The sequence below is a fragment of the Ipomoea nil genome, unplaced genomic scaffold, assembly GCF_001879475.1.
Source record: "Ipomoea nil cultivar Tokyo-kokei standard unplaced genomic scaffold, Asagao_1.1 scaffold2805, whole genome shotgun sequence".
NCBI lineage: Eukaryota > Viridiplantae > Streptophyta > Magnoliopsida > Solanales > Convolvulaceae > Ipomoea > Ipomoea nil.
Window position 1 is genome coordinate 2,810,579 of NW_017619233.1, and position 16,617 is coordinate 2,827,195.

General features: G+C 34.3%; 2 protein-coding genes across 4 annotated transcripts; both read right to left on the minus strand.

Moving 5' to 3' along the window:
• Nucleotides 1-1,216: 1,216 nt before the first annotated feature.
• Nucleotides 1,217-4,212, minus strand: LOC109157990. 3 transcript variants are annotated; one of them, XM_019305804.1, is made up of 12 exons: nucleotides 4,159-4,177; nucleotides 3,915-3,943; nucleotides 3,616-3,824; nucleotides 3,443-3,517; nucleotides 3,292-3,350; nucleotides 3,049-3,193; nucleotides 2,833-2,929; nucleotides 2,545-2,710; nucleotides 2,302-2,391; nucleotides 2,016-2,173; nucleotides 1,649-1,753; nucleotides 1,217-1,544 (listed from the first exon to the last, which is right to left on the minus strand). In XM_019305804.1, the coding sequence occupies exons 3-12, from the start codon at nucleotides 3,812-3,814 to the stop codon at nucleotides 1,349-1,351; spliced, it is 1,290 nt and encodes a 429-aa protein (XP_019161349.1). In that variant the 5' UTR covers nucleotides 3,815-3,824; nucleotides 3,915-3,943; nucleotides 4,159-4,177; the 3' UTR covers nucleotides 1,217-1,348. The 3 variants fall into 3 exon arrangements, with proteins under 3 accessions (XP_019161349.1, XP_019161347.1, XP_019161348.1); XM_019305802.1 differs by having other exon boundaries at nucleotides 3,616-3,829; nucleotides 3,913-4,212; XM_019305803.1 differs by having other exon boundaries at nucleotides 3,616-3,832; nucleotides 3,913-4,212.
• A 6,112-nt stretch (nucleotides 4,213-10,324) lies between these two features.
• Nucleotides 10,325-11,104, minus strand: LOC109158072. Its single transcript, XM_019305891.1, has 2 exons — nucleotides 10,955-11,104; nucleotides 10,325-10,861 (listed from the first exon to the last, which is right to left on the minus strand). The coding sequence occupies exons 1-2, from the start codon at nucleotides 11,102-11,104 to the stop codon at nucleotides 10,325-10,327; spliced, it is 687 nt and encodes a 228-aa protein (XP_019161436.1).
• Between the last annotated feature and the right edge of the window lie 5,513 nt (nucleotides 11,105-16,617).

The window sequence follows — 16,617 nt, forward strand, 5'->3', positions numbered from 1 at the left end:
TCGAGGGACTATTTTGAAAAAAAAAAACTTTTTTTTTTATTTATTTCATTTTTGTTTATATTCATTTTTTTTTAAATCTATCAAATTAGAATTTATGTAGATTTGTTTTTCTAACAAATATAAATTGTTAAAATCTCGCATTCCAACCTCTAAATTATTAACTTTCTCTACATACTTTTTACCTCTGTCTAAACATACAAGTTGAAAATTTTGAATTGCGGGTTTTAACTATTTATATTTGTGAGAAAAAAATCTGCAGAAATTCTAATTTGATAGTCTTAAAATTGAAAATAAACAAAAATGAAATATATAAAAGAGTATTTCCCAAAAATGGTCCATCCATTATTTCCAAAATGGTTCCTCGACTATTTCTTAGTGTATATTAACTGCACAATAGGTACACAAATGAAAATGCCCTCTATTGTAACGCTGAATAGACGGAGTACTCAATGGAAAATTGAATTGGGTGAGTTTTTGAAACTCGATGACCATATATATTTGGTGCAATTACAAGTCGAAATGCAAAATTGAGAATGAACAATAGTGGATGGACTATTTTGGGAAAAAAACTCTTGTTTTCTTCCCTAAAACTATCAACACACAAGGTATAACTATCAGTCTGATTGAGTAGGCGATCATCATATCGTGAATTTATAAAAGAGTTAATTCCAACAATGGTCCTCCGACTATATTGATTTTCTAAAATTAGTTCCCGACTTTTAATTTGGACACTTTACGTCCCTTGACTTTCAATTTCTTTCCAATTGAGGTACTTTCGTCAAATTACGGTAAAGTAGACTTTAAATGAAAGGGTAAAGTAGTCATTTCATCTGCCTAATGTATAATTCTTCGTATGTTTTCCTTGTATACGCGACTTCGGATATCAGATTCACTTAATTGCTTAATTCCTAATAGAATTTTGTTCTTCTAGTGGATTTAGGGATTAAGCAATTAAGTGAATTTGATGTCCGAAATCGCGCATACAAGGGAGAAATACGAAGAATTATACAATAAGCAGATGAAATAACTACTTTACCCTTTCATTTAAAATCTAACTTACCGTAATTTGACGAAAGGACATCAATTAGAAAAAATTAAAAGTCAAGGGACGTAAAGTGTCCAAATTAAAAATCGATGACTAATTTTAGAAAATCAATATAGTCGGAAGACCATTGCTGGAATTAACTCATATATAAAACAATAGCGAGGAGCTGAGTTAAATGAAACTACTGTACTGTTTTAAGAACTTGAGCATACATGTAAATATACTGATAGTTAATAAATACTTAGTACATTAATGACATAATGAATGATGAATTAAGAAGCTAAGCGCATTAGGTAAGTAAAGTTACAGCCCAGATTGTTGTGCCACATCTTCATCACAATCTTTAAGGTGGTCCTTGATGGTTTGGGCAGCAGGAATAGGAATAGGAATGTCCCAGTTGTTGGAATCCCAGGCTGAATCAACTTCTGGCAATACGTAGTCATCGGGTTTTAGTGACAACTGGAACTCTGGAAGATCCGGCATCAGCAACTCAAGTGTCCTGCTCAATTTCATCCAATTTTATATAAATTTGTATGTACTTACCCAAATGCAGCCTTACTTAATTAGTAACTAATTAATCTACATATATATATAGGGACTTACTTTTCTTGCTGGTCTAGAAGGTAGCCATACATCTGAGTCTTCTTTAATGCAGTTTCAGGGATCTTTCTATTCAAGTGCTTCATTGCACCCCATGGTGGAGGAGCCCTGCATTGCAGGCAGATCGAGAATTAATTATGGTACGAGCTTAAAGGTGTCTCAGCTCCATCCTAAACTTAGGGCGGGCTCATTCAGGACGCATCATATCGTGGATGGTGTAACCAGGATAAATAAATAAAGGTAGGTTATGAGATAGGTAGGTTATGTGGAATCAACTATCAGCTTAGTCTTTTAGTTGAGATGGAGCTGCAATTCAATTATCAGCTTAGACTTTTAGTTGAGATGGAGTACATGCTTCAATTCTAGGTACCTGGTGACAGGATTGGCAAGGCAAAAGCTCAAACAGGCCCTTTTGCTTTCTGCCAGGAGCTCTTCTGCAGCAAGGAAACAACACAGTGCACTAACATGGGAGGAGGATGCCTCTGTGCCCTTCTCGACTATCAGCCCGTGGTAGTAGTAAGCTGCCGCCTGCCAATTCCCAACACGACAATATCATCCATCCATCAATCTTAAAACATATATAACGATTCGAACGAACATTACAGCTTCGAGGTAGTTCATAAGCAATTGAAGATCAGATCAGATCAGACCACCACCTTTGCTTCAAGATATTTCCATTTAATGAACATCAAATGCTTCTGCGTTGCTCCTCCACTGTCGCTAGCTTCCGACAAGCAGCAATGAGCCTAATGAATATATATATTACAAAGTGAACTACTGTAATCAGTATATATAGCCAAATTAAAGGCCGGGTCTATTGAGCATATAATATAACATAAACATAAATGTGCAATCCAACTATCAGCTTAGACTTGGTCGATACTCATACTAATAACTACCTGACCAAAATAACTTAGCTGTTCACATGCCAGCCTCCTCTTCACTGATAAAGTGGCATTTTGAGTTTCAAGGGCCAAACTGAATTGAATCTCAGTCCCCTGTGCTAATGCTTGATTCAAGATTGCTGCAAGTACTTGCTCCTGCAAATCCACAACCAACCTCTCCCTGATCATATATAATTAGCTTAGATCGAACAAATATCTATCAGAGATTGGAGGTGGATGGGATCATATATATAAATATATATATGATTCTAACCACCCACAGATCGATTCATTTAATCTTACTTGATATCTGGATGTAAACGCGGAACAATATCTCTGACACACAAGTCCAAGTACCCTGCTGCTTTCACCAACAAATCCACAGCTTCCCTCATGCAATCTGCAGCTAGGTTATATATATTGATCATCATCATCATATCAATTCACCAACTTGGAAGAATTATATATATTGATATTAACTCTAATAATTCATGTAGTTTGAGATTAGGCATGGCTTGCCTGTAGTAACAAGCTGCCTTCCACAAGAATCGTCAGTAGTGTTCTTGGGAATCAGCTTCGAATTCGCCTCTACCAATGTTAGCATAGCCATCATGTGTAGAACACACAGCAGTTCAAACCACACGTTCGCTTCACACATCATTTCCTGCATATATACAATTGAAGCATGTGTTTCATCTCAACTAAAAATCTAAGCTGATAATTGGATTGCATAGTTCATATATTATATGCTCTAACACATACCTCTTTTCCATCTTCCAAGTTTTTCCACTTAAATTCCCCCAATTCATCAACTCCATACTCTATTAGTAAAATAAATTAAAGACCATTTATCAGGTTTCAGTTAACATCAAGTATATATATATATATACAATTGATAGATAGAGAACAGAACCTTTTTTGGCGAGGCCAAGGAGAAGAGGCACGTATTGTTGGAGTGCTTGCTGCAACTGTGTAATAGCAGATGCCTCTGAGAAGTGAGAAGACAGACCTTAATTAGCTTATTAAAATCCTCAAAAACCAGGAACAATATATATAGGTAGCTGCTACCTAGAAACATATAATTACCAGTGTCCTCTGCAACTAAAACAATCTGGTTTCGAAGTGAAGTGATTGTGCGAGCAAGATCCTTGGGAATGAGAGTGGTAGCCGGAAACAGATCAGAGTACACGGGAACCCGAACGGAGGGCGTGAAGATTGTGACCTCAGGAATCGTCTTCTTCGTCTTCTTCCTTCCAAACGCATATGCTGACGATGCGCAACCCATTCAATCCAATCTGCTCTGCTATGATATACCCAACTTTCAGCCACACATATACATATAATTCAGAGAATATAATTGATAAAGTGGAAGTATATATATACCACTAGTTTGTAGTGTTCAAGGGCAGCAGCACTGCGCATAGGCAGGGCAGTGAAAAATTAAAGCTGGGGAAGAGATGATGCATGGGAAGAAGGTAAGATAGAGATGAGATGGAAGTAATTGAAGCAAGTTTTGGGAGTGATATGGTTGAGTTGGAAGGTGGTGATGAATATGATTGGGATGGATGGATTGTTTGATCAATCAAATCAAAATTTAAAATATTAAAATACACTCCGTAAAGCACTCACTTGTCATGTGGTTTGGAGCTGGTGGGTAGATCAGATTGATGGTCTCTAGATCCATGGTGCAGCATCATGTGGGATACCGTGCATATATATATATATATATATATATATATATATATATATATATATATATATATATATATATATGCTCAAACAATAATCCACAAAAATTATTGGTTCATTGAGTAGTAACTCTGATTTCCCTCATCATAAAAAAAAAAGTTGTTGGAGCTAGTTAAAAAATAATAATAATAAGAGTTAATTACCGATTTGGTCCCTCGACTATGAGAATTTCACCAATTTGGTTCTCGACTATCAAAATTCCTCAATTTGGTCCCCGATTATGGCATTTTTACCTGATTTGGTCATAAAGTCAAACCAGCTTGTTTAAGGTAATAAACTTGAGGACATTTTGTAATTGCACATTGTTTCCTTTCTCGGCTGTGTAAGTTAATTCCACACTTTGCCTTATTTCAGACAAACAAAATTCTAATTGTTGAATTCCCAAATACGAAACCCTAATTGCATAACTCCTGTCGAAAATTTGAGCAATGAGTTGAGAAATCATCTGTCTTTCAAGCAACAACTATAACCCTACATCAGTGGGCGAGTAGAGCACCGGTGCGTGCGAATCTGTGGTGACTTCTGGTTTTAGCTAGCTCCTTGACCTCTCACCCTCGCTCTTCACTCGTCGACGACGCAGACTGTAGATCAGCGAAGTGTTGACCAGTGGCAGCAGCAAGGCACGACGGTGGACCTCCGTCTCTCTCTACCTCGCCTATCCCTCTCATCTCAAAAGCAACTCTGGCGATGTCCTTTTCTGGCGAAGCAGAGCAGGTCAGTGGCGAGCAACGGTCTCCATCTCTCGCTTCCTGTCACAACAGCAATCTTGGAGGAGCTCCGGCAGTAGCAGCTCCTACCTTCTACCTTCATTCCCCTCTCTCGGCTAACCTAGCAGTAGCAGTTGAGGGCAGCGTTGACTGGCATGCAGCGACAACGGAACGTTCCGGCAACAACCGCGAAGTTGTGGATGGTGGTGGTGTCTGACGGTGTAGTTGAGAGGCTATGGTGTTGAGTTGATATTGAGAATGAAGGGTGAAGTCTTGTGAAGAAATAGCATGTTGGCGTTGATGATGATGATGTTGGTTGGGAATTGGAGATGATAATAATAATTTGGATTGAAGATGATGAGGTAATAATAATTCTTTTTAATAATTCCCAAATTGCCTTTAAGGTTTGACCGGCAAATCACACTTAGGACCAAATCGGTAAAAATGCCATAGTCGAGGATCAAATTGAGGAATTTTAGTAGTCGAGGACCAAATTGGTGAAATCCTCATAGTCGAGGGACCAAATCGGTAATTAACTCTAATAATAATAATAATAATTCTCATGTGGAACTGTTTGACGAATTCTGTCTGTAAAATAGGTTGGATCAAGATGAAAATGTTATTTTTCTATACCAAAAAATGTAATACTAATAAGTGTTTGTTACTTATGAAAAAATGTAACACTTATAAGGAAAAATGTAATACTTTTAAATCAAAATGTAAAAGCATTACATTTTTTTTTCAAAAAGTATTACACTTTTCCTTTCCATATAAGTATTACATTTACATTTTGACCCAACCTGTCGCACGGACAATTTACCGTTCAATTTTTGGTACTATTTAATTTAGAATTATTGTAGAAATTTATGAATTTTCCTGACATGTCTATGAACATTAGTAATTTTTGCATAAGGTATTATTATGTCAATTATTTAAATTGTATTATGTGCGATTAACACTTGTTGCAACAATATTCAATGCAATTAAGTTGATAAATTCATACATGATTGTACTGAGTACAAAATGTATATAGACCGACACCATTAAAGACCTCTCAATTAGTTAATTTTATATATTTAACAATTTATTAAAAATATTATCAAATACAAAAAAAGGATTAGAAATTATAAAGAATATTTAAAGGAAGAAATTAAATTAACCAACTAATAATAAATAAATCCACAAAATGAGAGAAAGAGAATCATAAGTTCTTCTCTCAAAAGGTTGAATCTTCAACTCTTAGGGCTCCGTTCACATCCCGGCCTGATAGAGCATTTAATGGGAGATGTAAATCACGGTTGACTCAATAGTTCAGCAGACAAAATCATCTAAATGTTGGTGCGCACAAGAAATTTATCCACTTTGAACATAATTCTCACACTACTATTAACAAAATTTAAACTTTGATCTTTCGTCTAAATACTGCTTACTAAACCAGTGAACTAAGTCCGTGCGAGCGAAAAACAATCATAAGTTGTGACGATGGGAAACCCACTGGTTTTCTGACAGGATGAGCGATGGATATCAATGAAAGCAAAGGTGGCTAAATAAGGATGGGAGGTGGATAGAGACAGAGTGGTAGCAACTTATAATTGTATTAGCTGTGAAATTGAATTAAATTAAAGCATAATTTATAGTAATTCATTATCAATTTAAATTAAAACTGTTATTCTATATATGTATGTCTGTGGATATACACATTTTGGACAGAGATACATGAAAATATTTTATAGTAGTAAAATTTTTACCATATAATATTGCGTCTAATTTATTGAGAAATTAATCAGTTTTACAGATAGGGATGAAGTTATTCACACACCAGTAATAGAGTGAATTACATGTCACAAATGGATTAATAAGTCTTTTAAGCTGTCACAAATCTAGGTGACAATGGGTGCATTTATATGACTTTTAATCAAGAATATGTCTTATGTGTGATTGTTTTATGTAAAACATGTATTACCTTTTTACTTAATATGTAATATATTTATTGGATCTACATAAATATATTACATTCTAAAAAAAATCATATATCTCACATGAGACGATCTAACACAAGACTTATTCTGTAATTGAGGTGTATGACAATTCTTGCAAATTTGAAACCATCAACCTCGTGAGACCAAAATTCTTTTGTTTTAAATAAAGTTAAATGTTATTTTTATTATTATACTCCGTATTATATTATATTTTGACAAACAATTAAAATTGCAAAGATGAAGAGAAAATAGTTTTAAATTACAAATGTGATTACATGTCATTAAAATCTATTTTTAAGAGTGAAAAAATATTTTAAGGATTTGAATCCCTTGTGCACATAAAGATTAAGGAATGGTCGATGGGCTAATTGTGCAACTTACAATTTACTTCTCCAGTGATTTTAGGGGCAGTGTCTTGTGAGCTTTAAGATTAGTTTTACAAAGTTGAGATCATCAACTATGGAAAAAAAAAATAAAAATTTTAAGGTGCATTTGTGCAATATAGCCTAATTGATAAAGTCATGTTATACTCATCTACAAAAATTACTTTTAAATATTCACCATTTTAACAAGTCATTATTGTATTGAATTTTTAAAATATTTGATATTACATGTACCCTCAAATAACTTATGGTATCATGAACCAATTCATATATAGCTAATAAAATTAAAGAACTTTCATTTGAAAAGTAAAACTTTTAGATAATTCAACTTTGTCAATATGTAGGGATCTTAATTAAATAATTGAAGACATCAATATAGTTTTATAGCATTACTATTACCATTCCAAACGAAAGATCACAAGTTTGTGTCTAATTTCAATAAAAAATGTTGACATAATCATGTTGAGCAAATCTAATAATAGATAGGTTAGATTGTAGTTTAAATAATTAAAAAGTTTGAATTATTCTAACCTATAAATGTAAAATCATAAGAGTTGTTTCTTTTTTTTTTTGGAAGTTACTGGCTCTATTACATTGTAGTATCTGTTCATATACTTTCTCAACCTACTGAAACACAAAGAACCAATAACGCCTCCACTAAGGCTTGAACCCATAATCTTCCAATTGGAAGTCCAACCCGGATACCATTAGACCACGTAGTCCTGGTCATAAGACTTGTTAAATGTTATCTTATTTAATAAAACAATCTTGTATACTAAATAACAAATTTTGAAATATATTTTAGTAAGGGAAAATTGTAATTTATACCCCTCACAAATATATGAATTATCAATGTCACCCCTGAATTATCAGTGGTGTAAATGTTGCCCTTCAATTTTCAAAACATGATATATATTGCCCCTTCCCTAATATGAAGAAGAAGAAAAAATGTTGTCGACGGAAGGAGAACAATCGAAGAAAGAAAAAAATGTGGTCTTCGAACAAGAAAGACGACGTATAACCACATTTACATCACTAATAATTCAGGGGAGGGGCAATATATGTCACGTTTTGAAAATTGAGGGGCAACATTTACACCAATAATAATTCAGGGGTAACATTGATAATTGGCATATTTGTGAGGGGCATAATTACAATTTTCCCTTTTAGTAATATAGTAACCGAGGACACAGCGAATGAATTTCGAGAATACGTGCATAGTTACTATGTTGTGGTTCAGAATACGAGAAGTATCACATGGGCAAAGCTTAGGAAGCCTAACAACTATTCTTACATTGTTACTCTAAATATTTACTTTTTTTTTTTTTTGAATTGCTCTAAATATTTACTTAATTATTTAATACTTAAAAATTAAAGACTACCCTTGCTCCCATAATTTCATTCTAGTCAAAATCTCACGAATCATTTTTTTTTTTTTTTGAAACAAGACGGAAAGAACTTCATTGCTGAGTGAAAAAACGTGCAATACAAGCCGGTGGGATATCGATCCACACCTCTGAGGCAGCTGTAGAACCGGTTGCCCGAGCTAACTCATGAGCTACGCAGTTCGCTGACCTCCTGACATGGGTAATACTAACATTCCCAATGTCCCTAGCAATCGACAGGCATTGCTTAACAATCAAACCAACATAAGACAAATCAAAAGAACTAGAATTAAAAGCATTGCAAAAACTTAAACAGTCAGACTCAATAATTATACTCCTGTGATGTTGCTCTTTAAGCCACATCAACGTTTCTCTGACACCGATCGCTTCAGCCATGTACGGATCAACGATCCCCTCGATACGTCCGCTTTTCGCCGCCACAAAGTCACCGGCATGGTCCCGCACCAAAGCTAGCGCCTTCGACGGAAGAAGCCGCATCTACGTTACATTTAATTGTATGCCGCGGAGGTGGCGTCCACATAACAGCCTGGCGTGCCGGATGCTCCATGGTACTGTAAGCCTCTTTCCAGCCAAGTCGCTGCCGATGCATTTGGTCGTGAGCACTCGCCACATCCAAAGCTTTGTTGTTCCACACGGCATCATTCCGCCACAGCCAAATAGTCCAGAAGGCAGCAGCTAGACGCACCGCTTCCTCCTCAGATCCACTGCCCAGCGAAAGGTTAAAAAAACTGATTATGTCTCGCCCTTGTCGAATGTTCACATCGCCCCACACCCCTTCCGCAAATGCGCAGTCACAAAAAAGATGTTCCATCGTTTCAGACACATGACCGCACATTGGGCAACCCCCACCTATCCACACCCTGTTGGACCGCAAATTATCACGAACCGGTAGCACGTTACGAGCGCACCGCCACAGAAAGTTTTTTACTTTCGGTGGGACTCGCATTGCCCATAACGCTCTCCATGCAATAAAACCGCCTGTCTCACCATGCATGACCTCCTCTCCTCTGAGCAGCCGGTATCCGTGTTTAACAGTGTAACATCCCCGGATGTCGCCGATCCACCTCCAACTATCTCAGAAATGAACGTTCACTGGTGTTGCCAGGATCCTGCCTACATCCACCTCGTTAAAGACATCCCGAATGATGTCCCTATCCCAGTGGCCCGTTTCATCAAGAAGATTATGGACTCTCGCCTCACACAACTCATCCACACACGGAGTACTCAGACCTTCCACCGAAGGACCCGCGAGCCAATTCCAACCCCACACTTTCGTATCGCGTCCATCCCCTAGCCACCGAGCCACTCCCAATTGCAGAACTCGCCGCCCCGCCATAATACTACGCCAGATGAAGCTTGGATTAGCCCCGATTTGTGCGCCCATAAAATCCAATTTCGGATAGTATTTTGCCTTGAGCAAGCGACTCACTAGCGAATCGGGATAGATTAACAAACGCCACCCTTGCTTGGCCAATAACGCAATATTAAATTCATGAAGCTTCCTGAACTCCAGTCCACCTTTTGACTTAGGAGCACACATTCTGTCCCAGCTCAACCAATGTATGCCCCAATTACCTGTAACCCCACCGGCCACCGCCCCACCAGTACCGGTTAAACATCTTTTCCAGAGAGTCACAAACGCGCATAGGCAACAGGAAAGTAGACATGGTAAAAATCGGCAGCGATTGAGCGATACTCTTAAGAAGAACCTCTTTACCTGCTCGAGATAGGAGTTTGTTTTGCCATGTGCCCGTTCTTGCCCGTATATTCTCCTCAACACACCGAAACACCGCTGTTTTGTTACGTCCCACCACCGACGGAAGGCCCAAGTAGCGCCCCAAATCTGTTGCCTCGGGAACCCCTATGATTTCAGAGACCAAGGCCCGAACCGGCGGACTAGTATTATGGCTGTACACTGCACTGGACTTCTCAAAATTTATTAATTGTCCTGAGGCCGAGCTGTAACTTTCAAGACATTCTTTTATATGTTTCGCTTCCCTTTCACATGGCCTGAAAAACAATAGACTATCGTCAGCAAAAAAGAGGTGAGAGATGGCCGGGGCTCCCCGGGCCACCCGCACACCATGGATGTCCCCACGTGCCTCCGCCTATTGCAGAAGCATAGAGAAACCTTCTGCGCAAATGATGAAAAGGTACGGAGACAGCGGATCACCCTGACGGATCCCCCGTGTAGGGCTAACCTGTCCCGCGATTTCCCCGTTCACCATTATAGAATATTTCACGGACGTGACACAGACCATTAACAGCTCCACCCAACTTCTATCAAAGCCCAACGCCCTCAACATACCCTCCAGAAAAAGCCACTCCATCCTATCGTACGCCTTAGCCATATCTAGCTTCAGCGCTGCCCACCCCTGTAAACCCCCGGTCGTTCTTCTTAAGAAATGACCTATTTCCCCGGCCACAATAATATTATCCGTGAGAAGCGAGCTTTTTCATTTATTTTATAAAATTTATCCATAAATGTATACTTAGTTGTTATAGAACGCATATTTAAGTATCCAAGTTTGTTTGGATTGGGTCAAAGTGAATTTAGGTCATCCTAAGTGAGAGGGTTAATTTAATATATTATACACTCAAAATGGATAATGGGTGAATGATGAGAAATTGATTTTCAAAGTGTACGCATTTCAGTTGAGAAGATTTTTAAGTTTTAAGTAACATTTGTCTCACATTGAAAAGGGATGTAGGTTTGCACAGCATATATACAATTCAACTTTTTTAAGATTTTGAATTGTATATCATAGATGTTTTCTTTCGTGCGTTGGGGCAGGGGGAGTAAATCAAATCCCAAAATGGATCGAAAAGCTTGGACTAACGAGTGAGTCAAATGTTCATCCAAAAGTTTGATCCTAATCAGATACAGAATTAATTATGATTAATTCTAATTTTTATTTTAGAATTAACTTTCTAATATCTACCTACTAAATCTGTCTACTTCTCTGTATTCTATGAACACTTATATTTAACATTACAAAGTATGCATGATAAGGATGATTCCCTACCGAACCGTAGTCTACGCTTGGTCGGTACCGGACCCCGTCTAGCCGTCCTTGAGAAGAGCCCACCCGAACTTCACTGACCTGGATTGCTTGTCTACCTGATTGAAAGAGAGACCAAGCATAGTTCGATACGAAGGACGAAGGACAATGCTAATCGACCTGCCCCGAGCACATAAGGTTGGGGCCGAACACCCGACCTACAATACTTGGAGCCCAAGGCCTAGTCCCCTTACCCAAACCTGGTGGTGGCACATCGAAAGGAATCAAGAATCTTAAGACGCGTGGGCGAGCCAACTTGGACTTCAATTTGGCCCCATGCATGCGTTCCATGTGCTGCGCGCTTGCGCATGCTGAGCGACAGATAACTTTCCCCCTTTTCTAAATATAAATACCGCATTAATTGCAGAGAATGGGGACTTAGCTTTTTACAATAATTTTTATACAATAACATTTAGCTCAGTAACCTCTGAGTCACTATTAAGTCATCTGAGTTCAAAGACTTAAACCAACAAACATACTAGGTAAATGGCCTTTAATCGAAACCGATCCCAGTATTGTATAAAGTAGTAAAGACCCAGTATTTAATACATCAATGCCTATGTCCAAGTTCGCTGAAATGCTTATATTTGAGAACTCAAATCAAATATATACATGTAATCCATTATTATCCTAAAAAAATTTACACTGCAATACTCTCACACCATCGAAAAGAAACAAATATGTTTTAAAAAAACTGTGAGTATCACAGCTTTAAATTTAATTTGGTCAGTTATTGTGGACTAAATCTTTTCGAAAATATTTTATTTTGATTTTTTGAGAAAATTTCCCTATAGAAATTTATTTTCTATTTGGAATATTTTAATTGCATAATTTTATAGTGTTGGGATATATAAACTTTTAGCTCAAATTTTGTGATAGCTAAATAACTTTATTCTTGTTCTTGAAAAAATGTTAAATAAGCCATTGAACTTTTACACTTAATGCAATTAAACTGTCGAACAAAAAAATATGCAATTGAATCGCTAAATAAATAAAAATTTTGCAATAAATAACATTTTTTTACAGGTTACTTCTAAATTTCTAGTAAAATATGAAGTCATAATGTTAAATTATATATAAAAATTATTCTAATTATTATTTTAAAAAATTAAATAAACAGTTTTTTAAACAAATTTGAGAAGAAGGTGGAAGCAATCATGGCTGCCCCCCTAGATGAAGATGGAGGTAGCCATGGTTGCCCCTCCTTCGTCCGTCTGGATGAAGGAGGGAGCAACCATAACTGCCTCCCTTTTGTCCAGATCGGATGAAGTTTGAATTATATAATTTTTGGTTATTATATAAATAGATTAAGTTTGAATTATATAATTCAAACTTAAAATAGATTAAGAAACTAAAATATCATAAATTTACATACTTGTTCTTTCAATTATTACAATAATGTATCACTTAATTGTTATCAAAGTAATGAATTTGACGAAGGAGATCAAATGTATAATCTATATCTATATATCTATATATCTATATCTATATATATATATAAAACTAAAATCCTCCTTTCCAAATTTTCCCCCCAAAACTTAGGGACATTTATGTAATTTTTAATTTTTTAATTTAATTAATTATCGAAATATTTTATATTTTATATATTATTCATTTACCTAAATTAGGTAAATATATTCTTCAAATATAAATTAGGTATCTATATATAATTTTTTGGTAAGCAATTTTTTTTTTAAAAGAAACCTAAAAGAATGATGGCAATTACTCATGTAGGGCAGGCAACGTCTACGTATATACTGCATTTCTGTTCAATCATAATAAATACTTGATGTTAAGAATTAGCAGAAAATAAATTAGGAAAAAAAAATTAGCAGCCAAAGTTGGCCTCAAAAGCACTTTACCAAATGTAATTGGTAATTGGTATTGGTAATTGGTAATAAAATAAAAATCATAATTGTTACCCTTAATCATATCTAAACACCTATATATACATCACATTCTCTTCAATACAAACAGTATCGAGTTACAAAGAACGAAAGGGAATATTCTATAGCAATAGTGTAGAAAACAGGGAGCTTCGAGAATAGGAGGAATAAGACTCATATTCTCTGCGTGAGGTATGGCCGTCGAAGCTTCCATATCCAAAAGAGTTGTTACACTACACTTGCACATTTGGTAAATCTCTGTATCCTTTTTTAATTGTTTTTTTTTTTTTATAAAGAATAGAAAATCATACCATTGGTGAAATTTAAAATCTATCTACATATATTATATAAACTATGAATATATTGATCATATATATAAGCTAATCCAGGGGGTATATCTGCAGGTTCATTTGCATGAGAGGGGACATCATTGAATGAGTTTGAATTATTAATATTTCTTTTTTCTGATGTGATGGCTCTTCCAGCACCAATAGAAGTAACACAAGGATTTGGAGCCATGGCAATGTGTTGAGGATCAGGAGTAGTGCTCTTTGACAAAAGCCTAAAGCAGCAACATATGAATATGATAGAGATTTAATTATTTTTTATTTGATAAAGATTATTCTCTAACCAAACAATTGGTAATATTTACGATATTGAACCAACCTTCATATTTTTGGTCAAATGAGTACACATGATGGAATATATGTTCATTGCATGGAATCTTAATATTAATTGAGTTGCCAAATCGTATATTGCATAAGAATTATTTTACCATAATATGAATTGTAACCAATTTAATAAATCTAAATATTAAAAAGTAGGTATGGTAATCTTATGTATGTTAATATTATTTCATATGGACGTAATACCATAATATGATTTATAACCAATTTAAGAAATCTATATTGATAACCAATTCAAGTATGTATGTATGGTAATCATATGCATGGTATTAAAAATAATAATTACATATGGTATTATGTATATTAATATTAGATATGGTATTCTACATAATCAGTTAAAAATGGAATATAATGAAAATTAGGTATACTGAAAAAATAATTGAATATTAATAATTGACTGAAAATGAAAAATGAAAAAAGAACATAAATTAGGTTAGTTGAAAAAGGAAATGAATATTTTTAATTGACTAGAAATAAAAAATGATCCATAATTGACTAAAATGGAAAACGAAAATGGTCATATTATTGTATTTTAATTTTGCACAATAATATTACACAATATAATACATAAAATCATAATTATGTTATAAATCTTTCACAATTTTAAAAATGGAACGGAAATATTTCAATAATAATATTTTACATCATCAAGTAAACGTAAATTAAAAATGAAAATGAAATATTTAAATAATAATATTCTACATCATCAATAGTAAAGGCATATTTTAAACAATAATAAAGTTAAATTAAAAATGCAACAAAAATTAAAAATGAAACGAAAATATTTCAATAATAATATTCTACATTATCAATTAAAAATGGAACAAAAATTGGGTAAAAATATTACTACATCTGATATTCTAATTGACTAATTAACTAATTGACTGAAAATAAAAAAGAATAATTGACTGAAAATGAATATGATATTACTAATTAACTGAAAATATAAAATGAAATGAATATTAATAGTTGACTGCAAATAAAAAAAATGATCTATAATTAACTAATATGAAAATAAATAAATGGTTAGATCATTGCATTTTAATTAAAAATTGATAGAAACTAAAATTGGACGGAAATATTTCAATAATAATATTCTACATCATAAATAATAAAGGTATTCTTTTTGAATGCTACTGACTCTATTATATTGTAGACTGAGAGTCAACAACGCCTCTAATAAGGCTTGATCTCATGACCTCCCACATGGAAGAGGTCACTAATTGTCATCTGAGCACAATGTGCTTATTTCAACCTAATAAAGATATATTTTAAACAATAATAAAGTTAAATTAAAATTGCAACGGAAATATTTCAATAATTATATTATACATAATCAATTAAAACTCGAATGAAAATTAGGTAAAAATATCATTGCATATGATATTTTAATTGACTAATTGATTAAAAATAAAAATGAATAATTAACTGAAAATGAATATGATATTACTAACTAGCTTAAAATATAAAAGAATCCCTAATTGACTAACATTCTACCATTATATATTTTCACCCGAGTCACCCATCATGATGGACTGAAGGTGTTAGCTATAGACGATGATGGACAAGATTGTATTGCTACTACCAATGTCGTCTACAAAGAGGTTTCAATAATGTGTACATACAATCGTTGATATTTTTTTTAATGACAAATTTGCTATATATCTAGACAAAAAAAAAAAAAAAAAAAAAAAAAAAATCTTCCATACAAATGAATTAAGATAGTAATTCATTCCTATAACTGAGTTGCTTGAGAATAAACACATTTGCCTAATTTATAAAAAAAAATATTAAACAATGATAAATAAAATCTCTAAAATTACAACACCGCATGCGTACATCTACACATTAGCTATTAATTTGAGCAATCATTTGCTCAAATTTAAGCAATGATAACATCAAAACACATAAATAATCCAAACCATATGTTCAATTGCACTATATAATATTTGATGTTCTAATTTAAATAATTATATATTGATCCAAATATTCTTAATATATTACAACAAATCCATTTCGTGTATCGTACGAGTGAAAATACTATTATTCTAATAATTTTTCTTTCCTTCTTTCGTGTAATTACTATGCTAATGTATTTAAATATTGAAAGAGAATTCTATAAAAAGGATCCTTAATTCACTAAAATTCTATATTCTATATTATTATTTTAAAAAATTCTCATTTCTTACTTTCCCGCCCAAACAAAAAAAAAATAAAAAAAATAAAATTA